Raw genomic sequence first — 14,514 nt, forward strand, 5'->3', positions numbered from 1 at the left:
GCCTGATATCTCCAATAAAATAATAATAATAATAATAATAATAATAATAAGAAGAAGAAGAAGAAGAAGAAGAAGAAGAAGAAGAAAGAACTAATATGTGTAAGGCTTTGACATTTGTCATCAAATATTCCAGTTGATGGATGAAAAACTTGAACTTGAAGCAGTTGGGTGGCTTCTCTCACAGTCTACAACTAGAAAGTGGCAGAGCAAGAAATAAAACTTAATTCTGCCTTTCCTCCATTATACCCACTGCATAGCTCCCCACCTCCCTGGGACAGCCTCAATTTACATGTTACTGTTTTCCCATCTCGTTATAAATATTCTCCTGATCACTCTGTGCCCTGGTTCAGATGGTGAATCATGTGATCATGTCAAATATCAAAATAATGTAATAAATATAACAATACATAGGGAAGAGAGAAAAGAAAAAATGAAGAGTCGATGAGTCAGATTTGTAGGCAATGAATGGAGAAATAGAAATATAAAAGAAAAACAAGAGAAAAAATAAAAGGATGGAAAATTTGAGGAGAGAGATGAAAGGAAAATGGGCTAAATACAAAATGCAGAGGAGGAAGAGAGAAAGAAATGACTCATACATTTTAAAATGCAGTTTATTCTGAGAATCTTGAGGGTCCTAGATTCAACCTTTCAATTTTTACCTCAATGGCACAAATTTATGACTTGTTGAGACTTCTGAGACTTTTAAGTAGGAAAGAAACCATATAAATAGTAGAAATATCTACAATAAAGTGATACTTAAAAAACTGGTCATTTTGAAATGACCTAAGCAGTTTCTATACAAGTGGCTAACTTGTACTTCAGCAGTAATTGTAGGCTATATTACAAATCTTAGAGATTGTAATCTTTCTTAGAGAAGCCATCGTAGGACATCCTTGGTTCTGGGAATTATAATCCAGTACTCATTTTCTTGTGGCACTTTTATTTCCTCAAACTCAGAGACAGTGTGCCAAATATTCCCTTTATTATTCCTTTGCTACTTTTTTATTTCCCTTCTTCTTATTTTTGAGTGGCCTTTTCTTCCTCTTTATTTACTCTCTTAAAATCTGCTCTATAAATTCTTCTCTTTTTCACTCCATTCCTATCCACTTTCCACCACATTGTTTTTAGAGAGCAGCAATGTGCCCAGAACTGAAGCACTGAGGGAACCTCAACATCAGACGTGCTGAATTGTCAGAAGTCCAGAGAGACTCAGAAAGTGTCTCCGACTGTTTCAGTAACGTGACAGTCATGCCAAACTTAGAGAATATAAATCATGGCAAATAACCTTTTGTAATGCCAAATATATTTTTCAAATCATTAGCCATTTTTGGATGGAAATTGTTCCAAATTGAATCGCCTAGTTTTCTGCATTTTTAATTTTATAAACATAGCAACATTATGAAAAGTTTATAAAATAAGAGGAAAGTATCCATCTGTCTGATATTTTAAGAAAATAATTAGCATGTTATGTGCATTTCTTTCCAGTGTTTTAATGTAACAGTTTAAAAAATAAACACATGTGCACTGTAGGAAAAAAAATAAGGAAAATGAGGGAAGAAAAATGAACATAGGCAAACATTATTTCCAGGGATTTATGGACTCTCTGAAGCTCCATTGCAGATGAAAAACACCTGGTAAAACTTTTTTCATTTTATTAAATTTTTTTGGATGACACTGGTCAACAAAATTACACAGGTTTCAGGTGCACAATTCTACAACACAGCATCTGTACACTGTATTGGGTGTTCACTACCCCAAGACAAGTCTCTGTCCGCCACCATTCTTTTTTTTTTTTTTTAATCCTGACCCAAGGATATTTTCCATTGATTTTTAGAGAGAATAGAAGAGAGAGGGAAAGACAGAGGAGCCTGCAACCAAGGTACTTGCCCTTGACCAGAATTGAAACCGGGACCCTTTTGTCTGCAGGCCCACGCTCTATCCACTGAGCCAAACCGGCTCAGGCCCTACCACCATTCTTAAAGGCTTTGACCAGTGGTTCTCAAATTTGAGCCTGTCAGACTTCCCTAAGCAAGGGCGGGGCTTGTGAAATACTGATCAATAGGCCCTACCCCTACTTTCTGATTCAAGAGATCCTGGGTATGGCCCAATAAATAATTTGCTTTTTTAGCAAGTTTCCTGGCATTTCTTCTGCTCCAGGACCCATACTTTGCTTTGACACCTACACTCACTCCAAACAGTGAACTTTTAGAACTCACCTGCCTCTAAAATGAAGTTATCTTTAGGTTGTCATGTTTCTCATGTTTATCCATAAAAATTAGGTTTTAGGTGGGTCATGCCATCTCGAGAACAATAGTTTATTTAGTTTTTATACTTTTTCGAAAATACTTTTCACCCTGGGGAGAATTTATTATTATTACTATTACTATTTCGTGGGTGACGACATTGAGACCTGATGTAATGGATATGAGACCTGGAGTAGAACTTGTGTTTTCTTCTTCCTGATCTAGCACATTTTCCCAGCTTCTCAGGTTGCCAGAGGATCATGCCAAGGGCAAGGAAGCAGTAGACTGACCGGGCCAGATTAGGAGGTCACCATGACGACTATGACTGGACATCTATTCAGGGCATCATAAATGCTCTTTAGTTGCTTCAGTAGTTTGCACTTCGATAGAACAAGGAAAGATGACTGGGAGAGTGCTACCTTCGCTTGAAGTTTATATAGACTAACTCCCTGAGCAGAGCTATTGTTGTATAGTTAAAGATTTTTTTTTTTCAGTCATGGCTTCTCTCTTGAGCATTGGTTATAGTCCAAGCAGTTCTGCATTCTTCGCCATTGTGTGAGTAAATCCCGGAGCTTAAGTAAAGATCCAGTTGTCCTGCACACGCTGAGCAATTCAAATGCATCATTAGCCTGCGGTCTTTAGCCATCATTTGGGTCAGCGGCCTGACTTCTGGATTGTACATACCTGTAGAGTTAAAACAGAAAACAAAGCCAACCAACAGCAACAAAACAATCGATGACCCAGCATAAAGTTGTCATTAAAGAAAAAAGTAAGGATAAAATAATCTATAATTTGAACAGTGTAAAATTTATAATTCTATGAAGGTCTTTCTAACAGGAAAACAGCAAGAAAAGTAACTTCAGGAAAAAAGAACACTTGTTTAAATTGAGTTAATTTAACCCAATGGAAAAGTACATTTTGCAGTTTTTTGTTGTTGTTTTGTTCATTTCACTGCACCACTGACCAGCTTTTAGGAAAAACTGTCCAACCCTCTTCTGCCCGTAAGTAGATCAGACTTAAAAGGTATCAAGGAGGAGAAGATTTCATCTACTTTAAAATAATTCTGTAATAAGATTCTTCTGTTTAATATTTTGTGGTTTCTTTGTTCCTTCGATTTCTAGAAAACTTTACATTGATTCTCATAATTTTAAAACTAAATTTTAAGCACTAAATTGAAACAGGTTCATGTCATTATAGCCTTGATGGAAGAAAAAGTAGCTCTTCTCAATCCTCCACATAATAAGACATATAATCTTGCCCTAACCGCTTTGGCACAGTGGATAGAGCGTCGGCCTGTGGACTGAAAGGTCCCAGCTTCGATTCCGGTCAAGGGCATGTACCTTGGTTGTGGGCACATCCCCAGTGGGGGGGTGTGCAGGAGGCAGCTGACCGATGTTTCTCTCTCGTCGATATTTCTAACTCTCTATCCCTCTCCCTTCCTCTCTGTAAAAAATCAATAAAATATATTAAAAAATAAGACATATAATCTTTAAATGGAGCAAAATCTCCCTCAGTTTTGGCTCCTTTAGTCCTTGTAACTGGTTCTCCCATTCATCCTTCCTCTTGGCCCACAGGACAGTGCTGGGTGCAGGGCGTGCAGTGAGGAAAGCAGTGGGACTTAAACTCACTGGTGTCTTGTGCAAACAGGGTTGTGATCAGTGCTACACACCCACAGCTGGTGAAGAGGGATAAGGGGGGGCATTCGAGCTTGTGTGAGTGAAGTTTTGAAAAACACATGAGAGCTGGCCATGAGAGCTGGTGACATTCCTCAGGGTACACAAGACAAAGGGGGTGCAGAGTGCAGGCTCTGGGGAACACTGCCCAGACTCCAAGCTCCTTGCTTTACATGCTGGGGACTTTACTGCTCTGAGGTTTCCAGAACTGTGAAAGGTGTGTGCTAATACACTTACTTCAACTGAGTTGTTCTAAGAAATAACAGTTGAATGTGTGAGACAGTACCTAGCATGTAAGGAAATATGCGACATTAGCTCTCCAGGCACAGAATAAAGTATGCATGCCTTCCACTTAGGCTAATTTATCCATTATCTAACACAATTATGTTAAATAATAGATGCAAAGCCTCATATTTGGCCACCCGTTGTTTGTATAATCTCTTTTAAAAGTAAGCTAGTAACCTTATTTTTTGTTCTGTGTGACATCTTAGCACATACCACATAAGCAATGTAGAATAAAATAACTTGAAAACATCATATATATATATACATATATATATATATGTATATATAATCAGATTTCAAAATCTCTAGTCCTTTAAATTGCCCATTTTAAATTCTCTTTGGAAAATTAAAAATATATATATTTTTATTGATTTTTAGAGAGAGAGGAAGGGAGAGGGAGAGAGAGAGAGGGAAACATTGTTGTGAGAGCAAAACATTGATCTAACCTGCAACCCAGGCATGTGCCCTGACCTGGAATCAGACTGGCAACCTTTATGGGGCACAGGATGATGCCCAACCAACTGAAGCCACACCATCCAGGGCTGAAGATGGTGTTCTTAAAGTTCAATTTTCTAGTGTCATATCTTTTGGTGAGACGGTTGTTATGCGGCCAGGATGGCAAAGATAATTTACACTCTCTCCTACCTGGCGTGTATTAATGGCAGTGAGGTACTTGGTAGTGCTCCCTGACATATGCCTCTATTCTAATCACAGATCACTGAAGATGTGCAATATCCTCAGCTTTTTAAAATTGAGGCTGATGTGTGCGTGTGAATGCACATGTGTGTGCACACAATGAGCCACCAAGGAAGTGCTCATGGCACCAAGGTGGTGTCATAAGCAAGGCAGGGCACAAGCATGCTAAGCAAAGTGCCATCTGACTTCTTACATGTAAGTTTAAAATAAAAAAAGCTTATATTCACTGTAACACAAGTCAAAGTTTTAAGATCATAGTAGGTTCAAGTTAAAGAGCCTAAATTTAAAAAGGCAACAAAACAAATAAGTTTCTATTTTATTTACTTATTTTTTTTGGAAAATAAGCACAACTCAATGTGGGTATTGCTTTTGCTTGAAAGCAAATATAAACGCTGCTGCTTACTAAATGTATGACCTCCAGCAAGAAAGTGTGTCAGGGAAAATGGAAATATCTGTCCCATGGTATTATTACAAGGATTGCATGAGCCATTGTATGCACAATGCTTAGCATAGATTGCACTTGGCAAATAGTAGATATTCAGTTAAAAGTAGTTACTATTATTATTTATACCCCCCCATGCTTGCATATTTAATTAGACCCTTGAACAGTTAATACCTTAACTCAATGAAATGAGCACTTAGTGGCATACTTTTTAATACTTTGGTATGGAATTAAAGGAGATATATAAATTTGTGCTGGTTTGCTCATTATTTTTTGTTTGTGTGTATAATTGTCCCAATTATATTCCAAATTCCAAAAGAAACACTTTTATTATATTTGTTCACTCAAAGCATGTTCTGGGCTGAAAACAGATAATCTACACTAATAAAAGACAAAGATGCTAATTGACCATACCATCCCTACGCCCTAAGCCACGCCCACCAGCCAATCAGAGTGACTATATGCAAATTAACCCAAACAAGATGGCGGCCGGCAGCCAAGGAGCTGGAGCAAGCAGGAGGCTTGGTTGCCCAGGTGATGGAGGAAGCCAAACTTCCTGCCTGCCCTGAGCTGGCTGTGGCCTCCGCTAAAGTCAACAAAGTTTCAATTATAGAAGATAAACAAATCCCAGATACCTGCTTCCAGCCAGCCTCCACTGGGAGCTTGGGTGGCTGGGGGCCATGGCCAGCCTGCAAACAGCCATCAGCCCCTCACCCAGGCTGGCCAGGCACCCCAGCGGGGACCCCACCCTGAAGGGGCTGTGGCCAGCCTGCAAACAGCCCTCAGCCCCTCATCCAGGCTGGCCAGGCACACCAGCAGGGACCCCCACCCTGAAGGGGCTCTGGCCAGCCTGCAGACAGCAATCAGCCACTCACCCAGGCTGGCTAGGCACTCCAGCAGGGACCCCTACCCTGAAGGGGGTGTGGCCAGTCTGAAAACGGCCCTCAGCCCCTCACCCAGGCTGGCCAGGCACCCCAGTGGGACCCCCACCCTGATCCGGGACACCCTTCAGGGCAAACCAGCCAGCCCCCCACTCATGCACCAGGCATATAATAAAAGGGTAATATGCAAATTGACCCTAACAGCAGAATGACTGGGAATGACTGGTCACTATGACACACACTGACCACCAGTGGCAGACGCTCAATGCAGGAGCTGCCCCCTGGTGGTCAGTGCGCTCCCAAAGGGGGAGCTCTGCTCAGCCACAAGCCAGGCTGATGGCTGCCAGCACAGTAGTGATGGTGGGAGCCTCTCCCACCTCCTCAGCTGCGCTAAGGATGTCCGACTGCAGCTTAGGCCTGGTCCCCGCTGGCAAGTGGACATCCCCCAAGGGCTCCTGGGCTGCCAGAGGGATGTCTGACTGCCAGCATAGGCCCGATCTTCTGGGGAGCGGGCCTAAGACAGCAGATGGACATCTCCCAAGGGGTCCCAGACTGCAAGAGGGCACAGGCCGGGCTAAGGGACCCCCCTGAGTGCACTAATTTTTGTGCACTGGGCCTCTAGCATTTAATAATGGTATTTCATGGACAAAACTCAGTAGCATCAAAAAATAATCATTTCTCCAAAAAATCCTCAGAAGCACAAGCCAGTAGTGAACTTCTGACAATATGAGTAAATCAGGTAGAATTTTGAAGGTGACACTTTGTTTCCTAGAAAAGTAAGTTTCTCAGTTTGCTTGCCCACAATCTTCTTTCTGCAGCACAATGAGGAAGAAGAAAAGGGTTAAAGCAAACATGAAAAACTGAAACCCTAGGCATCACAACAATGCCAATTTTTAGAGGGGAGACAGCAGAGAGTTTGTGGTCCCAAGAGAGACTCGGGGAACTTTGCAGACAGTGCCTTGGGCTCCGGAGCAGAGGCTGGCCTGCGAGGACCTCCAGGAACAGGCTCAGGGCTCTTTAATAAGTATTCCAGGGAGTCAGGCTTTCCTGGAAAAAACAAATTAGTGGGAGAAGCCAGTACTGTGCAATTTCAGTTTTAAAAATAGCCAGGCATTGTGAAGGCTGCTGTGTGCGTGAGAGAAAAAGAAAGCCCTTGTTAATATCTGCCTCTGCTTCCACACTAAAACAGAGCAGCTACACTGACATTTTGGCCCTGCCGAAACTGCAAAGGTCATAAGGTTTGTATCACTTGGAATGACTTTTTGGTCCTTCCCATGGCAAAGTTTGGGGGGTGGATTGTGTCCTTTTGTATCCATCAGTTTTGCAATAGAGGACAGACAGGTGATGGCTCTGCCTCTTTCACTCAGGACCAGAGCTGCCCCTCGCTGTCTGCTTCAGCTCTTCATTTGCCTAATTGCCCTGGGAGCCTGGCAGGGACCTTCCCTGCAGCTGTGGCTCAGCTGACTGCAGAGACCCTACCTGGCACTCGAAGTTGGTGCGTCAGCATTTTAGGTGGAAATGAATGAAAAATCAATCAGGATGACTGCAGTGGTAGCACGCACATCTCTAACCTAGTTTGTCCATAACTTTCAACTAGTCACCATAGACCCAAGCAGTGTTTAAGATGGTAACTGAATCTGTCACAAAAGTGCTGCTTCTGCTTAATCAGGCTTATTTTTTTGTCCTCTTTTTCATTTAGAACAAGCAAATCTAACCTGCTTAGGGAGCCACATGGAAAATGAATGATATTGTCTAGTTTCATGCAAATATTCTCTATTTGCCCTGGTTTAACATTCAGTGATAAATTTCCAGATATGTATAAAATTGTTTTATTAACTTATACTTCAAATTCAGAGGTTCAAACAGCTTTCTTAAAAAGTCTGTTATATCCTTGCCACATATCTTTGTAACTTGCTATAGCACTCTGTTATCAAAATTACACTGTCTTAAATTTTACAATTCTGCAAAGATAGAGTTAAACACTATTTGGACTCTGGCTACATGAGGGAAAGTGAAATTGTTCAAAGCTGCAGTCTTCCGTTCCCAAAGACAGCTACAGAAACTTTCTGAACAGATTGGGTTAAACATTTTTACAGACCCATTCTGTGATGATAAGGCGGCAATAAGTTGTGCAGTGCAACACTCCGAAGGGCTCCAAATCTCACAAGCCTCTTTGTATGTGATGCTCTCACAGTGAAGAAGATTCTTGGGGCTATAAAGATGAAGAGCCTACTTCTTCTGGTGCTGATCTCCATCTGCTGGGCTGATCATCCTTCAGACAACTACACTCTAGATCATGGCAGAGTTATTCACATCCAAGGTAAGAAAACACAGGTTCTCTTATGAACGTCAAACGAATTTCAAGTTACTTCGAGTTGAGATGCTGGGTTTGTGTTTCTTCATTAGTTCTGCTGCACTGACTTTTCCCTTTCCTTTCTGCTAATTGGTGAACATGCTCCCTGGCTTTTGAATGCGATAGCATGACAGTAGAGTTAGGAATTGGGGACAATTAAAGTGGAATGGCTTATGAATGTCCGACTGCAGGGAATTGATGTAATTGTTCCAGGCTTTTTAGCACAGTTGCTACCTTTCTTGTAAGTAGAACAGAGGACATAAAGTTTATTTCAGTGCAAGGCAAAGGGGGTGGGGAGAAATAGGAAGTAAAACTTACGATGTAAGGTCATGCTGCTAGAGTAAGCATTAGGAAAAACTATGTGAAAATGAAAGTCAGACAAGCTAAGCTTCAGGAGAAAGTAACTCACCGCGTTATAATCTCCTTTGGTGAATATTTAGCTCCGATTGACCAGTATGTTGCCTCTGCGTGTTTCTGTTCAGCTCAGCTGAATCCTCAGCCTTAGAGCTGTAATGAGGTTTGGGGCTGCAGTGCAATGCAGCTATTTCCTCAGTCCCAGCTTCAGACAAGGGGCATCCTGCACTCAGAAAGCTAAGAGACTTATGCAATAAGGAAAAGATCGTTCTAAAGGAGCTGTCGCTTCTCTCTTTGCCCTGGTGTGCTGAATAATTAAAAGAAGAATGACAGGATTTAACAGTTTAAACATATGATGACATTAATTTTAGATGAACTTAGTTTGGGGACCAGAAGCATTATAGGTTTGCTAAGCGACATAAAACATCAAGTTATATCCTCAAGGTCAAAAGTGTAGTCTCAGAAAATTGCATCCACTGTTGCAAAGTATGAGTTGTGAAGGTCAAATGATAGTGTAAGTCTGGCTAGAAGTATTTTCCTGTACATACTGTGACTACACAAATAGAGTTCTGAATTTGACAATAGCTTGCTGTTTTAGATATATCTCTTTCAGTTCTTTTGGCTTCCAACAGCTTTATGTTTTTTGCTGGACTGTGAAAAGGAATTATATAATCATAAATCGTACTATGCAAGCTGCTGACTCAGCTGTTTTTTAATGTATACAGTAGAGGAATCAAAGCTGTTTCCCAGACACTATATTTACACAGAGATATTTCTGATGAGGAACAACATCTTTTTAACATCTAGTCACAGAATGCAGTTCAGCCAAAAGGTTAATACCGAGTCATGACTAACAATAGCAGGTTTAAAGCTGATATAAAATTAACTTTAGCTGTGTTTTCAAGTTATTATTAGACAGATATCTGTTATATTATGAACTATGTACAAACCATTTAGTTTAAAGTGCACTCAGAGTATGCAAATATTATTTTGGGAGTGTATTTACATTTTAAAAGTTACTCCTGGGGAGCCTTTAAATTAGACTTGAGTTTCGTCAGTGAGGAAAACTTCTGGGGCCCCAACCTTTCCATCCCATATACTCTGCTGGAATTTAGTGCAAAGGAATTTCTGACACGAGGTATCAGAATTATCCACATTATTGCCTACACTATCAAATTAAAAAAATAACTTGATAGTTCATTTTTTAATTGTAAATTCATATTCTTAGAAAGTTACTCATAGCTTTCAAGTAATAAAACTAGAGAGCCTACCTTTTGCTTATAGAAGCCTATACTGAAATATAATTTGAATCAGGATTATGATGCTATGTCCATACATCTTAATTTATTTTAAAATTGCTCCAAATACCTGTTCTTGTTATTTTTCATCTAATAAAAAGTTTTCTTTTTCCTTTATGATAGCATTTAGGTTGAACATGCATATCTTCAGTCCTCCAGAGAAACACCTTCAAGTGTCCTGACATAATTTCGGTTGTCATTTACAATGCAAAAATAACATGTATAGCACACGAGATAATCATTACAGCAGATAATCTGCATTCCTCACTTGAAATACTAGTTTCTCATATTTAAACTCTTATTTGTCAAACTTATTAGTTTCTCATATTTAAACTCTTATTTGTCAAACTACATTAGTTTCTTATATTTAAACTTTTATTTGTCAAACATGGCCCAAAAGGAATTTAAACCCTCATAAAATTTTATAAGAATTTTGTAGTCAGATGACTAAGTTAGTAAATCTGACTTTCAAATTCCTGAGTTGTACTGATAAGCACAATGGGCTCCTCTCAGAGATAGAAAATTGTTCAGAATTTGCATTACTGCAAAAACACCTTTTCTATCTCCCCATGTTTATTAAATTTCTATGTTTGTATTCCCAGGCCCAAATGACACCAGGGCAATAGGCACATTATTCCCAAATTCCCCTAAGCTGCTTTGATGAAGATGTGCAACACTTTGATAGTATGTTCTTGAGTCTCAGGCATAAGAGTTACCTAATTATGTTTTGAAGGCTTCCTCCCAAATTTGTTATGGGAGCTTCTATAGATACATGGGAACAAAAACATTTAATCTGGCTTTTTCTTTTAAAAAAGTGGAACTACCAGGAAAGAAAATGCAAGTATAGAAGCCTGTGCAGTGTTTCTGGTGAAAAGCATGTGTCTGGTTATGAAAAAGGAAACTCTCCCAGTTTCCCACGAAGAAAGACACAGCCTTTGATAAAAAATGCACATATACTCATTCATGCCTTTAAACTTTTTTATTGAAGCTGTTTGAAAGCAAGCTTTACTTGTCCATGGAGTCTGCTAATGTAGTTCCCAATGTAGAAGACAGTAATTTCTTAAAATATAGCTACAGGAAGAGATAGCTGCTGGTCATATTGTCTCTACAACACTTTCCACTAATACATTACATCCCTCGTTTCCTGATATGCCTAGTCAAACAACTTCTAACTCCTTTGAAACTTGAGACCATTAGGAAGAGTTTTATATGGAATACCAAATCACACAAAAGTCTCTTTTAAATAAATATGTGGATGAGGTCCAAAAACTCTTTCTGTATACTTTTAATTACCAGTAGATGTTCAAAGATAAAGATATACTTTTTTAACCCTGTTTTTAAGGAGACATTTACATAGACACCAGAGAAGTCATATGACCATTTGCCCATTAAACAATGTAAAAAGCAAAATAGTGAATGCAAAACTGCTTGACCATATTCAGGTCCGAGAGCCAATGGCGTCCTTCCTCTGGTGGCCAAATGCAGTCTTCCGACAAGTTCGAGACTTTTCCCCCCAATGCCACTACTGACTTTAGATATTGGACATTTAATTTCTTCAAGTTTCCTTCCCCTCACCTATAAAATCGGGCATAATCACCATTTATTCCGTAGAGCTTTGTAGGAATTAAATTAGGTAATATTTGGATAATATATGGATAAGTGCTTACTACTGAGTCTGGCCCACAATAAACTCTCAATAGATGACGGTTATTATCATCATCATGTTTGTTACTTCCTCACTGACATGGAAAAGGAGGTACAAAAACTGGCGGAAAAGCTCATGCTTTTCAAACTTATTTGCAACAGAACCTTAGTTCTAATGAAGTAAACGTTCTATAAGTTGCCTTCTTTGTCCTCTTTAGTTTCACAAATGAAAATTTCCCCCAATAGTATTCGATATTATCCAACCCTTTTACTTTCCTTGTAAACACAGAAGCTTTTCAAACTTAAGTAATTTTCCTTTAATAGACTTACTAGGTGAACGCAGATAAGCTAAATGTTGTTCTTTTATAATTTAAAAAATAACAAGAATAAAATGGTTGCCCTCTATTTAATAAGTAAAATGTACTGTCACTTTCTCAAAAGATAAAACAGTAATAGTTTTTAAGGGAAGAATTGTCAGAAGTTTATCTCTCTGGGTAGTAAAATAATGTATATCTAGAATCCTTGGCAGAAGTGGACATTCCCCATCCAGGGGGTTGGCTCCTTTATCCTGTGTGTCTCAAATAACTCCTCTGTTCCCGTCTCGGCATGTGTTCTTTTTTGTTAAAATAGCTCCTCTTCGCCATGAGATGTCAGTATCTTTATCACACCACTGTATAGTTGTGCCTGGAACATAGTATGTGATATATATATATATATATATATATATATATATATATATATATATATTGAATAAATGGATGAGTGTAATGGAATACATCCAAATTACCATTATAATGCGCATTTCTTAAATCCTGTGGCATCCATGGCATTTAGCAATGCAATGACATATTGTGTAGGCTTAATAAACATTAACTAGATGACTGCTTTCATTATAATGTTGATAAAAGCTAAACCATAGTTTATAGAATTTAAGGACTTAAGATGACTTCAATATATGATATCTAGATTAATATCCCATTGTACAAATAAAGAAATCAAGACCCAGAGATTTTATATTTCTTGTCCCTGGTAGCATGGCTAATGATGAACAGTGTCTCTTGGCTAATCCCTTCCCCTCTTCAAGTATGGGCTCATTTCTCACTTTCTCAATGAATTTTCCCTGCCTATTGCACTCTCCTGCTCCTATGGACCCCAATCTCTCTCACATCTTTTCCTTTTCTTTGTAGCACTGGCTAATTGCGTTACCTATTTTGCATAATAATTTGTGTCCATATCAAGGTCAGTTTCACAAGGGCAGAGACATCTGATGTATCTAAGTCACCTAAATCAGTACCTGGCACATAGTAGGTGGTCAATACATGTTTATTGAATAAATCTAGGACCAAGATCCCGGTGTTATTCCTAATCAAGTTCTAGTTAGTCTTTCCAAATGTCAGGGAAATAGTTTCAGTTTGTAGAATGAGAGGCAGCAGATGAAGAAGAGGATTATGAGATTGGGTAATTGGTCGTATGCATGGCTCCCACAATGTACACAACATCTTACTCTCCATGAGGGTCCATCAGAGGCAGGAGGCAGCAATCTTTCTAATGTGTGCATGCAGCTTTGAAGAGCAGTCATTTTACATTTGGTCACTGCAATGCTATCTTGTTCCTTATGTAATATCTGCAGAGTTGGGATCTGGTGGTGCAGAGTGGATCAAAAGAAGTGGAGTTAATTTAAAAATGTATGATCACAAGCCATCCACTGAGCCAAAGTTTAATGGGAGAAGTAGATAAGTGCTACTCCGGCTTAATTTTCTCTCTTCCACTGAAAACTCATTTGAATTCTATGAGTCTACTATGAAAATTTAAATTAATTCATTTTGTCTTTTTAAGACAGAGTATGCTATTTACAGCCACAAATGAAAAATTCACAAATATAAAGTATATTTTCCAAATGGCATTTAGATAAATATATACAGTGTTAATAATTCTATCTAAAAATATTAGCTATAAAGTATCATAATTTCATCATGAAATTATAAGAATTAGCAACATCATGAGTATTAGATAACTAATTCTAAAATCTCTTTTACTATAGGACATGAAACCAAAAATGTCAGAAGAACCTACTACCTTGAATACAGGCTTATCATTTGGTCAAACTAAGAATATCACCATACAAATATAATAAAGGAGTCCAGAAGGAAAATGTATATATAGGCAAATATGTACATACTAGTGGCCCAGCGCACGAAATTCTCGCATGCTGTGTGTGTGTGTGTGTGTGTGTGTGTGTATGTCCCTGAGCCAGGCCTGCATCCCCTTGCAGTCCGGGAGCCCTCGGGGGATGTCCAACTGATGGCTTAGGCCTGCTCCCCACAGGCCTAAGCCATCAGTTGGACATCCTTAGTGCTGCCGCGGAGGTGGGAGAGGCTCCCGCCACTACTGCTGGGCTCTCCAGCTGTGAGCCAAGCAGTGCTCCCTCTGTGGGAGCGCACTGACCACCAGGGGGCAGCTCCTGCATTGAGTGTCTGTCCCCTGGTGGTCAGTGTGCATCATTGCAACCAGTCATTCTGCCGTTCGGTCAATTTGCGTATTAGCTTTTTATTATGCCGAATGTAAAAATACTCCCATACTGCACACATACATTTACACACTTATTCATGCTCTTACAGCAAAGTACCATATCCTGGGTGGCTAAT

The 14,514-nt window shown here is 39.4% G+C and overlaps 1 protein-coding gene across 1 annotated transcript in view; it reads left to right on the plus strand.

The window, feature by feature from the left end:
- Positions 1-14,514, plus strand: part of HAPLN1 (hyaluronan and proteoglycan link protein 1) — a 68,835-nt gene that overhangs the window by 36,395 nt on the left and 17,926 nt on the right. The window contains exon 2 of the mRNA XM_023751084.1: positions 8,415-8,540. Coding sequence (XP_023606852.1) covers positions 8,441-8,540 — 100 coding nt within the window. The 5' untranslated portion in view covers positions 8,415-8,440. The remainder of the gene's footprint in view (positions 1-8,414; positions 8,541-14,514) is intronic.

This window comes from Myotis lucifugus, unplaced genomic scaffold, assembly GCF_000147115.1.
Source record: "Myotis lucifugus unplaced genomic scaffold, Myoluc2.0 scaffold_0, whole genome shotgun sequence".
In the NCBI taxonomy this organism is placed as follows: Eukaryota; Metazoa; Chordata; class Mammalia; order Chiroptera; family Vespertilionidae; genus Myotis; species Myotis lucifugus.